The following is a 20,579-nucleotide window of genomic DNA, read 5'->3' as shown; positions in this document are numbered from 1 at the left end:
TGGAGGTGGTGATCTGATGGCAGTGGGGGACATGGAGGTGGTGATCTGATGGCAGTGGGGGACATGGAGGTGGTGATCTGATGGCAGTGGGGGACATGGAGGTGGTGATCTGATGGCAGTGGGGGACATGGCAATGGATGGCATGGAGGGGCTGATGGCACTGGGGGGAGCTGATGGCACTGGGGGGAGCTGATGGCACTGGGGGGAGCTGATGGCACTGGGGGGAGCTGATGGCACTGGGGGGAGCTGATGGCACTGGGGGGAGCTGATGGCACTGGGGGGAGCTGATGGCACTGGGGGACGAAGGGTGTTGGGGACTGATGGCAGGGGGTCTGATGAGTTTTTATAAAGGAAAACAATCTAATTCCTTTTTTTCTTATTAGAATACTCAAATCGTAAAAAATAATCGATAGAATACTCGATTACTGAAATAATCGTTTACTGCAGCCCATCATGCAGGGTTGATGGACATATATGCTGGCAATAGAAAAGCGATGGAGAGAACAGTTAAGGTCTATTGGAGCATGGAAGCCTTACTTTACAAGGACATGGTGACGATGTGAGACATTTGACTTCCCAGCACAAGACCACATAGAAGTGCAGTGGTAGTTTCCATTGACTATAATACTGATGGCCGGCACCCTGACCGGTCTGCTGGACGAAGGGGCCGGTGCGCTCTGCACTTTTAGTACTGGCTCACTAGAATGGGAATGAGCGGCAATACCAGGTACAGCCACCACTGAAAGTATGGTGCTGTACAGATAAGACAAGGAATGGGACGCATCACTCCAGCGAAAGCCAGGACCCTTTAGTCACTATATCAACAGAGACGGCAAGGTGCCCCAAGTCAAACCCCCACGATCTGACTTCAAAGACCAATCCCTAGAATAGCCCATCAATACTGTAGTCCCTGAAAACCTATTTCATATATTTGATGCCTGCGAATACCTTGCTTCCTCCTTCTCAGTTACAATCAATTAACTCTGCCTCAGCGACAGTGTAGTCGTTTGGAGTACAAAAAAATAATAATCCATGTCTGATGAAGTCAATGGCTTCCTGCCATGCTTTACACTACAGCTTAACAACAGGCTGCCCGCAACAGTTCTCTCAAGCTCATCTGGACAATCTCTTACTGAATGAAGCTATGGAAGTATCAGTCCCACCAGTTTCCATAACTGCTGCAGCCATCAAGGCGACTCCATAAAAACTTTAAACTTGCGAGGCCCATCACAAGAGGGACCAAAATCTGTGCACCCTCTGACAAACTCAATGGGAGACCCCTGGAATCCATACCTGACCCCAGTAATAGTAAGTGAACATATTTAGACAGGGGCTAAGGATTGATTAGTTTTGGCAAAAAAACTGAAAACATAAAATGACCCGGGAATTGGACCTCAAATCTCCAGCAAGTTCCTGAGATGTTTAATTATTGAATGGAGGCGGCCATATTGCAAACTGCACTCAAATCATGTGACAGGAAGCTTGCGCAGCAGGTGTACACATAGGTGGAGGCTATATGTATGGGACACTGGCAACTCCAGCCCTCGATTCCTTGAACTCAAACACATTCTGCATTTATTTCATATCCACATTAGACAACTAAAGGAAGACGAGGGCGGTCTGTGCACAAACCGTGCCCAAGTATGGCAGTACTATTACTACCGAAATGCTCGGGTGACCAGCAGGGCATAACAGTGTTTACGAGGCCTGTACTTACGAAAACCACGTGGGGAACGTATCAGGCACCGAGGAAGGAAAGCACAAGGATCACGATACACAATTGCACTTATTTCCAAATCAGCCTCAATCAGGCGTCCATGTTATTCACATAGCACAGTATGGAATCCCATTGTAAACACAAAATCTAGGACTTTTTTTTTTTTTGGGGGGGGGGGGGTGTTTCACCAGCACAACTATGAGTGAGCAAAGACGCCAAAGCCTAGGGCGCCGGTTATAGCTCCTAATGTGACCTTTCTAAATAAATACGCACAAGTCTGGAGAGATTAGCAGCAAAGGTTGTGTCCCGTTTAAGCGTTATATCCCGCAAGGAAGCTGAACGTGATTGGCTTCTCTGGTCTACAGGTGGACCCTCAGCACGTCTCGGGTGGCGACGGTCCGATTGCAATTCTTGCAGACCACCGACAGCGACTTTTGGGTTTCAGCCAGGCAGGGGCGACACATAAGGTGGCCGCACGAAAGCTGGTAAATGGGTTCAGTTTTACAGTAAGCTGAAAATGTCCTCAAACACGATGTGCAGCCTTGAAGCGTGCCGCTCCTCGCATGCTCTGCAGAATAAAAGATCAGACATGAACAAAAGACTTGAAAAAGGTGAATTCAATACAGAATTATAACCTACGGCATTTTTTGAATATTTCGAGAAGGGCGTTTAAGCTCTGATGTCCTGCACAGATCGATAATGAGGTTGGAGAATCCATCTAGAGCAGGGATGGCCAACCTGAGGCTCTCCAGCTGTGGCAAAACTACAACTCCCAGCATGCCTAGACCGCCTACAGCTATCAGCCCACAGCAAGGCATGGTGGGAGTTGTAGTTTCACAACAGCTGGAGGGCCACAGGTTGGCCAGCCCTGATCTGGAGTAATACTGCAAGTGTACGACAGGGAGGGAGGGGAGGCAGAGTCCAGTTTCTGTATATGATACAGGGGAGGGAAACAACTGGCTCAGGCTCCTGCACAGAACAGCTAGGGGACAGCTACAGTAGAAAACTACTCCAAAGTAGTCCACTACTACTCCAAACACCAGAAACAACCGTCAAATATAAAACCTACAAACTTCTATAAGTGCAGAATTAAAAAAAAAATATATATTTTAAGTAATACATTTACAATCCAAGTACAGAAGCAAAATCCTGCAGTCTTAGTCACGGCTATAGGAGCTGATTTTATTTTTATTTTTTAAAGAAAAGGTGCTAGGGATGCAGGGAAGACGGGTGTGTCCTTCCTGCAACCCTCAATATGCCAGTAGTGATCTAATGACTTGTCTAGAACAATACCAGTAAAAGACGAGGCTGTGGTCCAGGGTGGGCTCCCGGCATTCTCCATGTGAAATCCTTGCTGTTGACTTTTCATGAACTTTGCTGTGTACGATGGCATGGAGCCCAGGGCTGTGGTGAGAGCCTGGTCCAGACTCTGTGTCAGTCTCTGCTCATGGGACATTGACTCTGTGTACAAATAAATAAATAAAATAAATCGATCTTAAAAGGACATCTGTCAGCAGGTTTGTACCTATGAAACTAGCTGACCCATTACATGTACACTTGGCAGCTGAAGGCATCTGTTCATATGTGCCCGCATTGCTGATGAGCCTCTAGGAGCAACAGGGGCGTTGCCGTTACACCTAGAGGCTCAGCTCTCTCTGCAACTGCAGCGCCCTCTGCACTTTGATTGACAGGCAGTGAAAGCATCATTACACCTAGTCCTGTCCTTGGACACTCATCCTCTATACTTGTTTGGCACGGTGGACATAGAGATTGCTGAGAATACCTGAATTTGAGCAATCCATCTGTGACGTTTGACTGTCATTTTCCGTTTTCATCTTCTTCGTTCCGAGCTCTGAGGTAGACGAGAGGCCACTCAACGCTGAAAAGTAGGTGTCTACGTTATCGCCGTCATTGGCCGAATCCTCCATCCATTCCACCTTCCTCTTCATGGAGGACAGTGCTATGACAGAAGGGGTCAGGGGGCCACCAACTCGTGCTCTTCCCAGGAGGTTGGAGCCAGGAATATTGTGCTGTAAGAGGAAGTAGTCTATCCTAGCCTTGAGTGGAGGATGAGGGAGAGGCTGGGAGTGTGGCGTGTAAGGAACGCCCGTAAACGGGTCGCTTGGCATCCTGCCCCACGACGCTTCGCTTTGGTTGCATTTATCAAGTGTGCTTTGGTCAATGACTTTCCCTGATGGAAGGACTATGGGGAAAGGTCATGATCTCCAGTGTAATTGGGTCCAGAAACTCCTCGGGGACATCTTGGAGGAGAACAGCGAGCTCACTCAGGCTGTGCTGTGTATTTTCTGAGTTATTATAAGACATGTGGTTACCTTCCATAGGTGATGAGGGACGCTGCTGCCCAAAGCCCTGGGGAAGACTTAGACAAGCGATCTGGTAAACGTTCTCCACCACTTCCTTTGGGCAAGTCTTTGCAGGCTGCCCCCACACTTCCACCCTCTTTATACTACAAGGCGTACCCCCCGCTACATGCGTTATACAGATCTTCAGGTGGGTAACGTTACTCAGAGAGTTCTGGCCCTTATTCCACAGATCTTGGCAAGACGACCCATGGTAAGACATCACGTTATCGGTCTGATGGAATGGGTGTCTCGGTTTGAAGCCTCTGTTGTTGAACGTCGCCTTACTTTGATTTTTCAGCACAACTTTCCCCACCAAAGCAAAGACTTCTTTCTCCAGTGCCTGGCCAACTGAAGCTGGCTCATGGTTACTCCAAGACGGTTTGTTGGTGGAGGTAGCTGAGTAAATGTCTATTCCTGAAAAGTGCTGGTGCCCCCCTGAGGAGGTGTCTATATTAATCCTACATATATCTATATTAAATGGAAACGAGAAGGTGAGGTGTATAGGAGGCTTAATGAAATATTCACAGCGAAAACCACGATTCCTTTTAGCGAGGTCTTCGGAGACCAGATTCTCCACTTCGTAGCCATCAGCACTTATCTAAAAACAAGAAAAAGATATATAAAAGCAACACAAAAAATAAAAATAATTCTAATATTGTGCATAGTGGTCTTCCAAAGTCAAGGATCCCTGGACGGCTTTGTGCATAATGGACTGAGATTTCAAAGTCTGCTTCCAGGGTTCGGTAACTTAAAGTTTTTTTTTTTTAGATATATATTTTTTTTAATGAGGACCTACCCTCAGGATACGTCATCAGTACCTGATGGGTGGGGTTCCAACACCCAGGATTCTCACCAATCAGCTGTTTGAGAAGGCAGCCACGGCCTTCTCGCTGCTTTTCCTAGGCCAGTGACGACACGTTCATCGGTCACGTGGCTTAGGCGCCGCTGCATTACTAAGCACAACCACTATACAATGTATGGCGCTGTGTTCAGTAAGCAAAGAGAAGGCCGTGGCGCTCAACAGCTGATCAGTGGGGGTCCCGGGTGTCGGACCCCCACGATCAGATAGGTTGTCAGTAAAAAAATAAAAATCTTGGAAAACCCTTTTAACGGGTTGTCTCATGAACCCTCTCCATGTGTCATTCCAGAACATATGGACATCACAGAAGGGGGTTTCCATGAACGGGCCCCTTCTATGAGCCAGAACAAAGGGTGACAGGGGGTCCCTGGAATGTGAAAAAATAAAGAAACAGCGATTACTCACATCTTAAGGGGTTGTCTGATCTCAGACATATATGGCATATTGCTAGGACATGCCACCGATGTCAGATAGGTGCAGGTCACAGAGGTGGGACCCTTCTACAGACCGTGACACCCGAAGTGAGCGGAGAGCATTGGCTTGGCTATTTCCAGCAGTCTCACAGAAGTGAATGAAGCAGCGGTCTTGTTTACGCAGTGCTCTCTCCATTCATTTCTACGGGACTTCCAAAAGTATCTGAGCACGCGCGCTTATTTGGGGAACGCACATAGAAATGAATGGAAAGCATGCTGCGCATGCGCGGTGCGCTCTCCTTCACTTTCGAGGATCCATTCTAGGACTTGCATCTATATGACATTGGTGGCCTATCCTAGTGATATGCCTTCAATGTGCGAGATGAGACAACCCCTTTAAATCCCAGCCGATTTCCTTGTGCAGCCCAAGCTTCAGCTGTGTCATGCTGCACATGGAGGCTCCAACCAAAAACCTTCACAAACAAAAAAGCCCAAAAAATTTAAGATCACCTTGCTGCAAATGACCCGTGGCTTGAACTGAGGAAGGCAGAGGTTTACAACCATCTTGGAGGAGTATTCTGAGAGGTCTCCACGCAGCAACACCTAGGAGATGAAATGAGGATACCATCAATGCGTCGGCTCCTGAGCAGCTACTTGTATGCGTCAGACCAGCAAGTGCCATAGTGCGCTGTTCCTCGGGACTTCTTAAAGGGTTCGGCGTTCCTAAGGGTTTGGACATGCACATGGCGGTATTACTATCGTACCTCCATATGCCTCAGCTTACTGATGTTGTTTTCTCTTAGATTCTGTACGAATCCAACAGAAAAAAATCAAATAAAAAAATAAAATAAAAGTAGCGGTCTGCTGTATTGGACTCCATATCGGGGTATAAGGAAGCACTGCTTGTAGGGAGAATCACCTAATGAGGCCAATGTAAGGAGGTGGCACTGCTCTGTACCAAGGAGGCCATACATGCCCCGTAACGTAATCAGGGCCGTCTTTAACGCAGGGCAAAAGGGGCAGCTGCCCTGAGACCAGTTGCTCGTGGGGGGCCCCAAGGCAGCTGCCTCTTGAGCCCCGCTGGCCACTGCCCACAAATTATTATTTATTATTAAAGCGCCATTCATTCCATAGCGCTGTACATATGACATCTATGATCCGGAGGACCGGGAAGCGCTGCGTACATGTGAGGTCAAGCTGTGACCGCCAGTTCACAGCACAGCAGACTGAAGTGGAGGAAGACCGAGCGCGGGCGGTGAGGAGCAGCGGCGTCGGGAGCAGGAAAGGCACATGGGGGCTGATATAAGGCTCTTATCCGAGGTCCGATTGGGGGTCATTCACATTAGGGTCTAAGCTGAGGTCTCATCGGGGGTCTTATTAACATTGGAGGTCTGATTGGTGGACTGACCTGAGGTGTTATGAAAAAAAAAATTTTTTCTTATTGTTCCCCTCTCAAACCTAGGTGCATCTCATCGGCCGATGCGTCTTATAGGGTGAAAAATATGGTACTTGCTTGCTTGCTCCTCCTCCCGACCTCCCTTGCCTATTGCGCACGCCACGCGCAGTGACGTCACGCTAGGGTGAGCCGAGCCCCAGTCTCCTTCCTGAACTGCAGAGCGGCGCCCACTTCCAGCCCAGAGCACTGATCCTGAGCCTGCGGGAGTCTTCAGAACTGCAAGTATTTACAGCAATTCACTGTAAGCTATATTACTGCATTTTTCGCCCCAAATGTGGGGGGGAAATGGCAGTGCATCTTATGGGGCGAATGCTGCCATTTTTACATTGCTAACGCTTATACATCGCCGGCTGCGATGCTGCACAGCGCAGTGATGTATCAGCGGGGAGGGAGGAGGGGCTGGAGGCCGGCAACCCGCGGCAGGGGCCCGGTGCAGTCACTGAACTCTTACACAGGGCCCCACCGCTCACAGCAGTATACATATCTAAACAGCAATCCTTAACCTCGAGTAACTAACTTTAAAGCAGCGCTATCCTGTTTACTACCTTACAATCAAGCTCCCACTTTATGAATGAAGCAGGCGGAGCAGGCGCGTGACGCAAATGAGTGACGTTACGTCGCCGCCCGCTCCGCCTGTTACCGGAGCTTGATTGTAAGGGAGTAAACAGGATAGCGCTGCTTTAAAGTTTAAGTTACTCGAGGTTAAGGATTACTGTTTAGATATGAATACTGCATGTGAGTGGCGGGGCCCGATGTATTGGGGGACACTTATGGGGGGGGGGGGGGATATGTGGATGACACATATAGCATAAGTTGCTATATATTTGTCATCCACAGATCCCCCCCCCAATAACAGCGTCATCCACAGATCCCCCAATAACAGAGTCATCCACAGATCCCCCAATAACAGCGTCATCCACAAACACCCCCCCCCAATAACAGCGTCATCCACAGATCCCCCCCCCCAATAACAGCGTCATCCACAGATCCCCCCCCCCCCAATAACAGCGTCATCCACAGATCCCAATAACAGCGTCATCCACAGATTCCCCCCCCCCAATAACAGCGTCATCCACAGATTTCCCCCCCCCAATAACAGCGTCATCCACAGATTTCCCCCCCCCCAATAACAGCGTCATCCACAGATCCCCCCCCCCCCAATAACAGCGTCATCCACAGATCCCAATAACAGCGTCATCCACAGATTTCCCCCCCCCCCAATAACAGCGTCATCCACAGATTTCCCCCCCCCCCAATAACAGCGTCATCCACAGATTTCCCCCCCCCCAATAACAGCGTCATCCACAGATTTCCCCCCCCCAATAACAGCGTCATCCACAGATTTCCCCCCCCCCAATAACAGCGTCATCCACAGATTTCCCCCCCCCAATAACAGCGTCATCCACAGATTTCCCCCCCCCATAACAGCGTCATCCACAGATTCCCCCCCCCCCCAATAACAGCGTCATCCACAGATTTCCCCCCCCCCCAATAACAGCGTCATCCACAGATTTCCCCCCCCCCCAATAACAGCGTCATCCACAGATTCCCCCCCCCAATAACAGCGTCATCCACAGATTCCCCCCCCCAATAACAGCGTCATCCACAGATTTTCCCCCCCCCCCAATAACAGCGTCATCCACAGATTCCCCCCCCCCCAATAACAGCGTCATCCACAGATTCCCCCCCCAATAACAGCGTCATCCACAGATTCCCCCCCCCAATAACAGCGTCATCCACAGATTCCCCCCCCCAATAACAGCGTCATCCACAGATTCCCCCCCCCCAATAACAGCGTCATCCACAGATTCCCCCCCCAATAACAGCGTCATCCACAGATTCCCCCCCCCAATAACAGCGTCATCCACAGATTCCCCCCCCCCAATAACAGCGTCATCCACAGATTCCCCCCCCAATAACAGCGTCATCCACAGATTCCCCCCCCCAATAACAGCGTCATCCACAGATTCCCCCCCCCAATAACAGCGTCATCCACAGATTCCCCCCCCCAATAACAGCGTCATCCACAGATTCCCCCCCCCAATAACAGCGTCATCCACAGATTCCCCCCCCCAATAATAGCGTCATCCACAGATTCCCCCCCCCCCCAATAACAGCGTCATCCACAGATTCCCCCCCCCCCCCCAATAACAGCGTCATCCACAGATCCCCCCCCCCCCAATAACAGCGTCATCCACAGATTCCCCCCCCCCAATAACAGTGTCATCCACAGATCTCCCCCAATAACAGTGTCATCCACAGATCTCCCCCAATAACAGTGTCATCCACAGACCACCATTAGTTCAAAACCCACCAAAAGCACACATTTTGGTTCAAAATATTTTCTTATTTTCCTCCTCAAAAACCTAAGTAATCTGCAAAACACTAGATATTTGTGTCAGAAGTTGTGCTTTTTTAATTTTTAGAATAATGATACAGCCATTTTTTCTTCTCTATATTAAGGCACACAATAGTCACCAGAACCACAACAGGTAAATGTAGTAGTTCCGGTGTCTATAGCGCGTCTCTGCAATATTTTTAATGTAAACACTGCCTTTTCAGAAAAAGGCAGTGTTTACATTACTGCCAAGGAACACGTCTAGTGACCACTCATCAGACGGCCACTAGAGGCGCTTCCTAGTCCGGTGTTGCACACTGGCCTTCACGCTAAACACACCTTATAGAAATGCATTGATTCAAAGCATCTCTATGAAGCCGCGCATGCGCAATAGCCTCCCAATGCTTCCCTACGGGCTATGATACACTACCACACTGCACATTCCTGTCACTTATATTGCTGTACAGCTTGCGATACTCACACACTGCACTTTTCTATGCAGTTTATTGCTGAGGTGATCGGTGATGTACGAAGGCGGGATCCAGGGGGCCCAAGTAAATTCTTGCCCAGGGTCCAATCACTATTAAAGACGGCCCTGCCCGTAATGGAGAGTGAATAGTCTCAACCACTGCCCGTACCCATCCTCTATTGAACTAGTGCTATGGTTTTTCCCAGTACGACAGAGCTGCTCACCGGTACCTCGCCGCTGACAATCAGTTCAGAAAATAATCATTCTAACGAGGAAGGATTTGGTCTTAAGAGCAATGGCACCACCTAGTGGTCAATAACGGGTACAACAAGATCTAAATAGTCAAAAAAAAAAAGGAAGAAATAAGAACACTCAACTATCATTTTTATATCACCAAACCATGACGCTTGCAGATCTGAGTATAGGGAATGGTGTATAATTTCACTCACAACCAGACATATGAACATAACGAGTCTCATAGTCCTGGCAGTATAGTTTGTCCCTATGACACTGGCTGACCTGTCACATGTGCACTCGGCAGCTGAAGGCGTCTGTGTTGGTCCCATGTTCACAGGTGCCCGCATTGCTGAGAAAAATGTATGCAAGAGAGCCTCTAGGAGCAACGAGGGCGTTGTCGTTACACACAGAGGCTTCGCTCCCTCTCCACTTTGATTGACAGGGTCAGGTAGAGTAATCGTCATCACACCTGGCCCCGTCAATTAGAGAGGGCGTGACAGCTGCAGAGAGAGCTGAGCCTCTAGGTGTAACGGCAACTCCCCCGTTGCTCCTAGAGGCTCAATTGTATATATATATATCTCTCTATCAGCAATACATATGTACATGGGACCAACACAGATGATGTTTTCAGCTGCCAAGTGCACATGATACAGATCAGCCAGTGTCATAGGTAAAAAACTGCTGACAGATGCCCTTTAAGATTCAGGTAACAGGTTCACTGACCAACAAAATTACACAATGAAACCCCCCTAATTCTATTCCAAATTTTACAGAAGGAATCGCACCCCTCATTCAATATCCTCCTTGATAAGATCTCTTTGGGGGACCCCAGCAATAACGGTTGAACATAGGAAATGGTGAAAACATCCCCCAATGCTCAATTTGTGATGAAAATCAAGAAAGCCAATACATGCCCACTTTAGATGGAGACTAAATGGACAGGGTGGTCTTCTGTTTTCTTGCCACTTTTATAGAATTTTTTTTTCTACTTTTTCCCCCCCTATGATTTTAGATGGAATTGCCTGTGAGCACCAATTCTCTAGTGCGAGGACCCCTTATAAACTCCTCTGATGGGGCAACCTGTGATTCCGAGATTCCCAAGAATCTTCCTTGACATTGGCCCCAAATTCGCATTTCTCATCCATGTGATAGTTAGAGCTCCGGCCATCCATTTTAAAAGGCAAATCTGCTGAGGAGACCCCCAGCGATCAGCTGTAATCTGGAAGCATGTGTGACATTCTCAAACAGCGCCCCCACAGGGAAAACGAGGCAGGTCCTCCAGAGATAAGACACTCATGGTGGCTGCTCTTTTCTCCAAGCTTATTGATGAAGGTCTGAAAGAAGGGACTCTCCAATAATTCAGAATGCACTAAAGGGTATTTGAGAAAGGGTTTTCTGAAGTGGACAACACTCATCAGTTCCCAGGTTTACTTTCTCATGACATGTCTTGTGGACTGCGGCAGGGCAAGGAAGACACGGGGGCCGTGGCAGCAAGGTGGGCACAGTTACTGATAAAAATAATAATCTTTAATATGCTTTTATAACTTGGTACACAGGTTTTAACAGATATGGATGATCACAAAGTGACAGCCCAGGATTCGCGTAACCAACGCATGACACCTTTACTGCTGGCGTCTAGTTTTGCAGGTCTGTCTGCTATTTAAAGGGGTTCTCCATGATTTACATATAGATGGCCAATACTCATCAATATGAGATCGGAGAGGGTCTGACTCCTGGGACCTCTGATCATCCGCTGTATGAAGAGGCTGCGGCGCTCCGCCAGTGCTTAGGCCTCTTTCTAGACTGTGTGATGTCACGTTCATCTGTCACGTGGCCTAGGTGCAGCTCAGCTCCAGTCAAGTGAGGAGGCCACGGCACTCACAGTTGGGCTGCCGTCTCCTCAAACAGAAGATCGATGGTGGTGCCGAGAGTCGGGTTCCCATAGTCGAATGTGTATAGGTGGTAAAATGTCTTCATGGTGCTATATTGTTTAACTATCCTCAGACACCCGCCGATCTGTTAATGATAGGTCATCAATATGGCAAAAGTGGAGAACCCCTCCTCACAAAAGGAGTTTTTTTTTTTTTTTTTGTGATTTAGATCAGGCATGCTCAACCTGCGACCCTTCAGCTGTTGCAAAACTCCAACTCCCAGCATGCCCGAACAGCCTACAGCTATCAGCCTATAGCACGGCATTGTGGGCGTTGTAGTTTTACAACAGCTTGGAGGGCCACAGGTTGAGCATGCCTGATTTAGATGTACCAAAAAAAAAAAAAAAAAAGGGAAAAAAAAATTAAAATAAAAAATTTAATTTGCTGAAAAATAATAAGACAGACACAAATAATAAATCCTGCAATCATTTTATTAGGTGTATAACTTGCTTGCGGCACCAGCAGGACTGTGTTACTGAAGAATGAACTAGGTTGTGACTCCATACTGATTCCCGTCCATTCCGTCCTGGTGGGTCAGCGATGAGCCCGCACTGTTGCACCGGAGGTAGGATCGCGAAGTAATCAGCAGTCAACACAACAGTCCATCACCTCCCGCAGGTCCAGAGACTCGTACACTTTGTAATGCAGATAGGAAAGTTTTTCTGACTGGGAACATTTCGCGAGGGGATACCACTCCCAGTAAGGCAGCTCGACCACCACATAACCCAACTTCTGCAGCTGCCTCCTTTTCATGGCATGGAGACCCAAGAGCCATTTCTGGCCATAACAATAGTGATTCCGGTTAGTAACCTGAATGGCCAGCTTAATGACCTCAGTTTCAGGTTTCTTATTACGCTTCCGTCCCACGGTCAACTGGGACAGCAGGTCTATGGTGATTTCAGCAGTCTTAGGTCTGGAACCAGTCTTTGGACCATTCTGGGTACCATCACAAGTTTGGTTCAAGTTTCTATTCAGTAACTGACTCATGAGATCATTGGTGATGTGAACACCGATGGGCTTCTTCTTAGATTGCGCCACTTTAAGAATCTCTAAATTTATTGGGATGGGCTTGTTGTTAGAATCAAAGTGGACCTCCAGATCTTTTGATCTACTATGAGGCAAGATCATGTGGTGCTTTACAAACTCTGGTCCTCCCAACAAGATTTCTAACATCGAGGCAGCTTCGAGGGCCTCCTCCTTTACGTATATGTCCTGGTTGGACAAACGGACGAGCATTTCTGTTACTTCTTGCCGAAGCTGGGGGGAAATAGTTTCTCCGGCGTACTCAGGGCATTCGATCTCAACACTGCCCGCTATAGTGAAGAGATCCTTCTTAAGTTCAAACATGCTTATTTTAGTAGACTGGATGAGAAATTCTTCACTTAAGGCCACCTTAATTAGATCTAATGGGAACCTCTGACAGAAAGCCAGGGCCATCAGACAAGTCAAGAAGTGTTCAGGAAAGTTCAGAAATTCTTGGAGATTCTTATAGATTTCATTGATTAAGGCAGAGTAAAAAACATCGGCGTTTGGTGGGTTATACATCAGAATACCAAACGACCATAGCAGCTTGGCAATGTCTTTGCTCCTACAGTAAGATACACGATCTGGAATAACTGAAGCTACCGTATTCATGAGGTCTTCATCTAGAATATGCATCGAGGCGAAGGAAAGGGTAACATGCATGATACCCTGAATTCCCATGTCAGGTATACGTTTCCGAGACACCTGTCCAACCTGCCTAAAAAAGTCTAGATGGTCAACACGGGTGAACCGGAACATCTTAAGGACGTTCACCAAAGAGTAGTTGCTTATGTCGTCTATGTTTTCTACGATCATATCACCGAACTTTCTCATTAGGTACTCTGATAGTCCATGACCGGTCTTAAAAAAGCCAAGACAAACCGTACCAATTTCTTCGAGGTTGATGCTCTGGAGATATCTCAATACCACCGCCTCAAGTTTCTCCATGAGCTCTTCGGTGGCACGTCTTCCTTCACCGATTATGTATATTAATTGGATGGCCTGTGCCAAATTTAGGTCCATACAACGTAAGTGCATATAACTGTACATTATGTCCAAAAATTTAGGGACACTGAATGACAGGCATCGCCACATATCCGCCACCAGTAGCAGCTCATTGGTGGATAGGTGCCACACCCGACGACAAAACTCTTTTTCATAAGCTTTGAGTATGGGATGGCTTGTGGGTATTTTGAATCGGACAAAGGCGCTGAGGATACGGATTAGGTCTCCGTGTGTGTAGAGCTGAAGGGCTTCCATGCTGTTGCTACATAATTTTTCAAATTGTTTATTTGATTTTAGTCCACCAATGTGGTCTTCAGGTAGACCACTTAGTTTCTCCAAAAAATTTGAAATTTCTGCAGGAGCTAGATTACCATTACAAGCCACCGCCTCTAGAAGGGTCTCACTTTCCTCCAGGGAAACATTCACAGTATGTTCAGGATTGAAGCATAGAGATTTATACTCCGGTCTATTTTGTTGGAAGCCTCTTGGATCGGCCATTGTATCGTAAGATTCTACATCATCATATATATTTTCGTTTTTGGTTTTTCTATAGGTCTTTTCAAATTTCTCTGATGACTTATCCCAAGTACGTGGAGGCAACGCAAGCTTTTTTTTCTTCTTAGGGTATGGCAGCTTGTAGTCACGTTCTGGCCGTCCCTTCTTGACATCACTGATTGTTGTGGAAAATCCTGAAGGTTTATCGAGATCTTGAAGGTCTCCGGCATTGCCGTCTACCTTCTTGAAATAAGATGAAAGCTGAACGGTAATTCTCCTAAGTTTTTCTGGAGTTTTAGTGCTCGACCATCTGGAAAAGGATGAAAAGGTGGCTGCACGGAAAACTCCTCCTGGCAGTCCTCGACATAGTGCAGTAGCCATGGGTCCTGAGGTGCCGAATCGGAGGCGTCAAGTGCTGAAAAAAGGGTAGATGAAGAATGATGATGAGTGTCTTCCAGCGGTATAATTAACGGTGCACAAAAAAACAATCAGACTGGAAAAAAAAATCCACAAGAGCTAAGGCAGAGAGAGGCCGGAGGGTGCATCGAGAACACCAACAGGCGGGCACCACACGTTCCATTGGTCTATGGAAAGTTACAGAAGAGCTCACTGCATGATGTTAGGTAAAGCTTAGTAATTAAGAAAGAAATACCCATTGTTAAAGGGGACAGAAAAAACAGTAGGGAGTGAGACATAGCGCAGGAGACCCTGACGGTATTTTAGGGTTTTATAATTAAAATTGTGTATTTTTGGAATCTAATAGTAATAAAAAACCACTGTACATGAAAGGAATATTCTTTTAAAGGGATTTTTATACCGCTGGGACCCCCCCCCCCCCCCCCACACTTATATTGGGAACAGGGGTTCCTCAGCTTGCTCAACTCTCAGACTGGAATTAAAGGGATAGTCTAATTACAAAGACATGCCCTATCCACAGGGTAGGGGACTGTCTGATTGTGGAGACCAGGGGCCCCTGCCGATCACAAGAACGGAGACTTTCCCAGTCTGACTAATGTGGCAGTCACACATGCTGCTGCTGTTCCATTCAACATTATGGGACTGCCAGAGAAAGCAGAGCTACAACTGGTTCTCTGTCCAGCAATCCCATAGACTGAAATGGAGACAAAACGCACATGCATGACTGGCACCCCGATGAGGCTGGGAATGACCGGGCCCACTCGGTGGGGGGTCCCAGTGGTCGGACACACACACTGATCAGAAACTTACCCCCAATCCTGTGGACAGAGCTGCGTTTGTCACGGTGCAAACCCAATAAATCAATGCCTGGCCGGGTCTTGTGAAACCCGTTATAGCTGCCAGTCCTAGAGGTGGGACCCTTTGGATATACCATGAGTGCCCTTAGTAGAAAAGGCCGTTTAAAGGGCATTTGTCACTGTCCATGGGAGTTAAATGCAAAGCCCTGAAGGCCACGTCTGCAGTCGTCAGTAGTGGAGCCAGGGCAGTCAGTGGCCCTCATACAGTAAAGGGCATCTGTCAGCAGTTTTGTACCCATGACACCCATTACCTGTGCACTTAGCAGCTGAAGACATCTGTTTTAGTCCCATGTTCATATGTGCCCGCATTAGGCTGGGGCTACACGACGATATGTCGCGAGGCAATTTTTATAATGATAGCCTATGGTGTCGCACTGCGACGTGACAGTCTAGTCCACTTACAGCTAGGCAGCTACGTAGCCCCATGTGGATTTCCACTAAAAGCAATGGGACGTGGACTTACCACCGGTTTCAAACGGACTTCGGCGCAAAATCCATGCAAAATTTTAAAACCTAAATCAGCGCAGTTTTCCACTCAATGTATATATGCCCCGTGTGAACATACCCCAATCTACAGCTATCAGGCTGTTAACACAACTATAACTCCCAGCATATTGCCAATTGGAAAAAAAAAAAAAAAAAAAAAAAAAACACGGAAATCAATGAGGACGCCGACAGGAACGTTTCACTCGTTTTTTCTTTCTGTAAAATGACCAGACAGGACTGCGCAGCCGCCTAATCTGCACACATGTAGATCTCACACAGCCGGCTCAGACCGCATCCAACCTGGAGACATTTCCGGAATATACGGCGGCCAGCAGCGACACGTTATGGGGTCACGTGCACAACCCATTGTTGAGACGCCAATTGAGATTTCACCCCAGGTAGTCAGAATAGAGCGCCCTCTGATGGCAGCTTTCAGCAGTGTCGCCTCTCCCTCCCATGGCACCCTGGGCGCATTTTCCTGTTGCCATGCCAACCATTACTGCCATAAAGCTGCAGCATGACCCTTGGCAGCAGGAGAAATATGGCCGCCGTATCACTTCGCATATAACGTGCAGATTTTGCAGTATAACGGGCGACGTGACGTAATTAACCATCGACCAAGACGGCATCAAAAGATTAGACACAGTTATCAGGAAAATTGCGCCCTCACGCAACATCTTTCAGCTGCAGGTTGGCACCTCACTCACTCCCAATGCCCAAATTATTACACTAAAATTTTTTGTAAAATGTAAATAAACTAAGAAAAACAGGCTTCTATAACCTCCCAGGGGCCACGAGCAGCACTTCCCTACATATTGGAGCCCTTCTACTAAGCAACCAATCAGAAGCCAGGTTACATTTCCATGACCGCTCTGGGGAAAAGAGAGCTGAACTCTGATTGGTCGATGATATAGATCCGTCTCTATACACCTCCGCCACAGGCAGCTTTGGGAGGAGACGAGGGCATAGGTGCTGCGCATAGATACATGAAGCCTCACCGTATATATAGTGTATAGTGGCCCCGTCTACATAGGCGGGCACATCCGCCGGTGACTTACACGCTCCGCTCTCCTCTATCGCCTCCCGTCCATGCACTGAGAAGAGACGCAATCCGGCGGCGCGCACTGATGACACCCACAATGTCACAGCTGCAGGAGGCGTGGTCAGCTCTCGGGTGACGTCAATCGCGCGGCGTCCTGCCAGTAAGTGGGAGGGTTTGGAAGGAATGGTGGAGGCGCGGCTTTGCCTGTAAGTGGGCGGAGCTAGACGTTATCTCCATGAGGGCTGAATCTGGCGGTCTAGCTCTGTGAGGGCGGAGCCTGGAGGAGGTGTATCAATGTGGGAGGGCCTAGCAGCTTCCTATCCTTCAATCCTGAGGTGTGTGGGCGGAGCCAGTATTTATTAGTCACTTAGATGTAAAGTATGGGGGCGGGACTGATCTGTCAATCTAAAGCATGTGGGCGGAGCTCGTAGTAAACTGTCAATCTAAGGCAAGGTTAGCAACGTTGGGCTGTCCAGCCCCTGTGAAACTAGAATGAAGCATTCTGGGAATTATAGTTTCAGAACGGCTGGCGTGCTGGAGGTTGCTGGTCCCTGATCTGAGGTATGAGGGCCAAGCACAGCGCCATACACTGTATAGTGGTTGTGCTTGGAATTGCAGTTTTCCTCATTCACTTGAACAGGACTGAGCTGAGCCTATTAGGGACATTGCTCGTCTCCCTCCAACTGCTGCCCCCTCTGCACTGTGATCAACAGGGCCGGGTGTAATCATGGCTTCACCGCCTGGTCCTGTCAATCAAAGTGCAGAGGGGGCGGCAGTTGCAGAGAGAGCTGGCCCTCTAGGAGTAACGGAAACGCCCCCGTTGCTCCTAGCGGCTCAGTTGCTATCATACTGTGGCTCCCAATAATATTAGTGCCCCCAATGATAGTAATGCCTCCATTACTGCCTCCCAGAATTAATACTGTCCACATTAGTGCCCCCCAGTAATATTAATGCACCCATCAGTGCACCCCAGAATTAATGCCCCCCATTAGTGCCCCCAGTAAGAGTAATGGGCCCATTAGTGCCCCAGTAAAAATAATGTCCCCATTAGTGCCCCCCCAGTAAGAATAATGCCCCCATTAGTGCCTCCCAGGAAGAATAATGCCCCAAATTAGTGCCCCCAGTTAGAATTATGCCCCCATTAGTACCCCCAGTTAGAATAATGCCCCATGAGTGCCCCCAGTTAGAATAATGCCTCCATTGGTGCCCCCAGTTAGAATAATGCCCCCATTAGTGCCCCTAGTTGGAATAATGCCCCATTAGTGCCCCCAGTTAGAATAATGTCCCCCATTAGTGCCCTCAGTTAGACTAATGCCCCTCCATTAGTGCCCCCAAGTTAGAATAATGTCCCTCATTAGTGCCCCCAGTTAGAATAATGTCCCTAATTAGTGCCCCCAGTTAGAATAATGCCCATTAGTGCCCCCCAGTTATAATAATGTCCCTCATTAGTGCCCCCAAGTTAGAATTATGCCCCCATTAGTACCCCCAGTTAGAATAATGCCCCATGAGTGCCCCCAGTTAGAATAATGACCCCATTAGTGCCCCCAGTTAGAATAATGCCCCCATCAGTGCCCCCAGTTAGAATAATGACCCCATGAGTGCCCCAGTTACATTTATGCCCCCATTAGTACTCCCCAGTTAGAATAATGCTTACATTAGTGCCCCCATTGGTGCCCCAGTAAAAATAATGCCCCATTAGTGCCCCCAGTAAGAATAATGCCCCCATTAGTGCCCCCAGTTAGAATAATGTCCCTCATTAGTGCCCTCAGTTAGACTAATGCCCCGTATTAGTGCCCCCAGTTAGACTAATGCCCCCTATTAGTGCCCCCAGTTAGAATGATGTCCCTCATTAGTGCCCCCAGTTAGAATAATGCCCCTATCAGTGCCCCCAGTTAGAATAATGCCTTCATTAGTGCCCCAGTTAGAATAATGCCCCTATTAGTGCCCCCAGTTAGAATGATGTCCCTCATTAGTGCCCCCAATTAGAATAATGCCCATTAGTGCCCCCCAGTTAGAATAATGCCTTTATTAGTGCCCCCAGTTAGAATAATGCCCATTAGTGCCCCTCGGTTAGAATAATGCCCCCATCAGTGCCCCCAGTTAGAATAATGCCTTCATTAGTGCCCCCAGTTAGAATAATGCCCCCATTAGTGCTTCCAGTCAGAATAATGCCCCCATTAGTGCCCACAGTTAGAATAATGCCCCCATTAGTGCCCCCAGTTAGAATAATGCCCCCATTAGTGCCCCCTCTGTTTCTGCAAAAAAAAAAAAAAACAACACTCACCTCCTCCATTTGCTTGCGCTGCTGTGAACACTCCCTGCTGACTGGAAGCTCAGGACCTGCGCGCCAGCGTGATGACGTCTCGCAGGTTCTGTCCTCCAGGTAGCCGCGCGAGCAAATAGAGGAGGTGAGTGCTTTTTTTTTTTATGAACACAAGTTGCACTAACGAGCACTACACAATGGAAGCGCTCAATAGTAGCAGTCCTGTTAGGAACATACCGGCAATGTTGAAAAAAAAGTATCGGCACCGGCAGGGCCACTAAAATACCTGCCGGGTGGCAACCTTACTCTGGACTGGTATTGCCCTTTCTCTCAGGCCCTCTGTCGAGATGCCATGTTAGATCAGATGGCGGACGGCTATGTCACCATTCAGAGTAGAAGTCCTTATAGCTAGTGAAGAAGAAGGATAGGAGTCCATGCACCATGTGAGTGTCGTGTACTTACCTTCTAGTGCGCCCGTGGTGATCCCGGCCTCATTACAGCAGCTCGCCGCTCCTATGTGTGCTGAGGTCACGGCAGTATGACCTTTAGATTGGGACCCGAGGCCAATCAGGATGAGGGCCAGAGTCCCATGCTTGTTGCCGTGGGCTATTTAAACAGGTGACTGCTGACCACGGTCGCCGATGATCGGTCCTTATTACCTCAATGGCCTTACAGTTACTATATACTCCTGGATATCAGACCTTTGGATTGCCCTGACATTGCCTGACTTCTGTTTCTGCTATTGCTATCTCCTGGTTCTTACCCTGTACAGTATTAGGACTCAGACTCTCTGTCGTGCGTTGGTTCTGATGCTTTCTCTGGTTTGGACCCTGTCTTGTGTCTCTTGTCCGGTTCTAACCTTCTGTCTTACCACCTTTCCCCTGTAGCTCCTGTGCCTTGTACAGGATAGGGACAGCCGCCCAGTTGGGGGCCGCCGTTTAGGGTGGATTGTCTAAGTAGGTAGGGACAGTAGTGAGTTGGAGACTAGGGGATGAACTGATTCCTACCCTACATTACAGTGAGATGCCCACCCAGTGCTCTGAATAGAAAACTCAGTGGTAGCTCTGGGCAATACTAAATTCTTTGCCCTGGATTTGGACAGTAGACACTGGTAGGTACCCATGGCCAAAAAAGACAAAGAGAAGACCGTATTTATTAAACCACCACCAACAACCTTCTTGAGACTTGGAGCTATGCCTAGGCTGAGT

At 48.1% G+C, this 20,579-nt stretch overlaps 2 protein-coding genes across 3 annotated transcripts; both read right to left on the bottom strand.

The window, feature by feature from the left end:
• Positions 1–338: 338 nt before the first annotated feature.
• Positions 339–17,191, bottom strand: UBOX5 (U-box domain containing 5). The gene is given in 6 exon segments (XM_044295438.1): positions 339–2,285; positions 3,011–3,178; positions 3,501–3,933; positions 3,935–4,678; positions 5,863–5,955; positions 17,065–17,191. Coding segments are annotated over 5 exon segments (1,608 nt in total). The 5' UTR covers positions 5,917–5,955; positions 17,065–17,191; the 3' UTR covers positions 339–2,076.
• FASTKD5 (FAST kinase domains 5) lies at positions 12,238–17,183 on the bottom strand. 2 transcript variants are annotated; one of them, XM_044295432.1, is made up of 2 exons: positions 17,125–17,183; positions 12,238–14,721 (listed from the first exon to the last, which is right to left on the bottom strand). In XM_044295432.1, the coding sequence occupies exon 2, from the start codon at positions 14,685–14,687 to the stop codon at positions 12,366–12,368; it is 2,322 nt and encodes a 773-aa protein (XP_044151367.1). In that variant the 5' UTR covers positions 14,688–14,721; positions 17,125–17,183; the 3' UTR covers positions 12,238–12,365. The 2 variants fall into 2 exon arrangements, with proteins under 2 accessions (XP_044151367.1, XP_044151362.1); XM_044295427.1 differs by having other exon boundaries at positions 17,065–17,172.
• Positions 17,192–20,579: the final 3,388 nt, after the last annotated feature.

Source organism: Bufo gargarizans, chromosome 1 (assembly GCF_014858855.1).
Source record: "Bufo gargarizans isolate SCDJY-AF-19 chromosome 1, ASM1485885v1, whole genome shotgun sequence".
Taxonomy (NCBI): Eukaryota; Metazoa; Chordata; class Amphibia; order Anura; family Bufonidae; genus Bufo; species Bufo gargarizans.
Note: the sequence above shows the minus strand (reverse complement) of the source record. Positions and strands in the feature narration are given on the sequence as shown.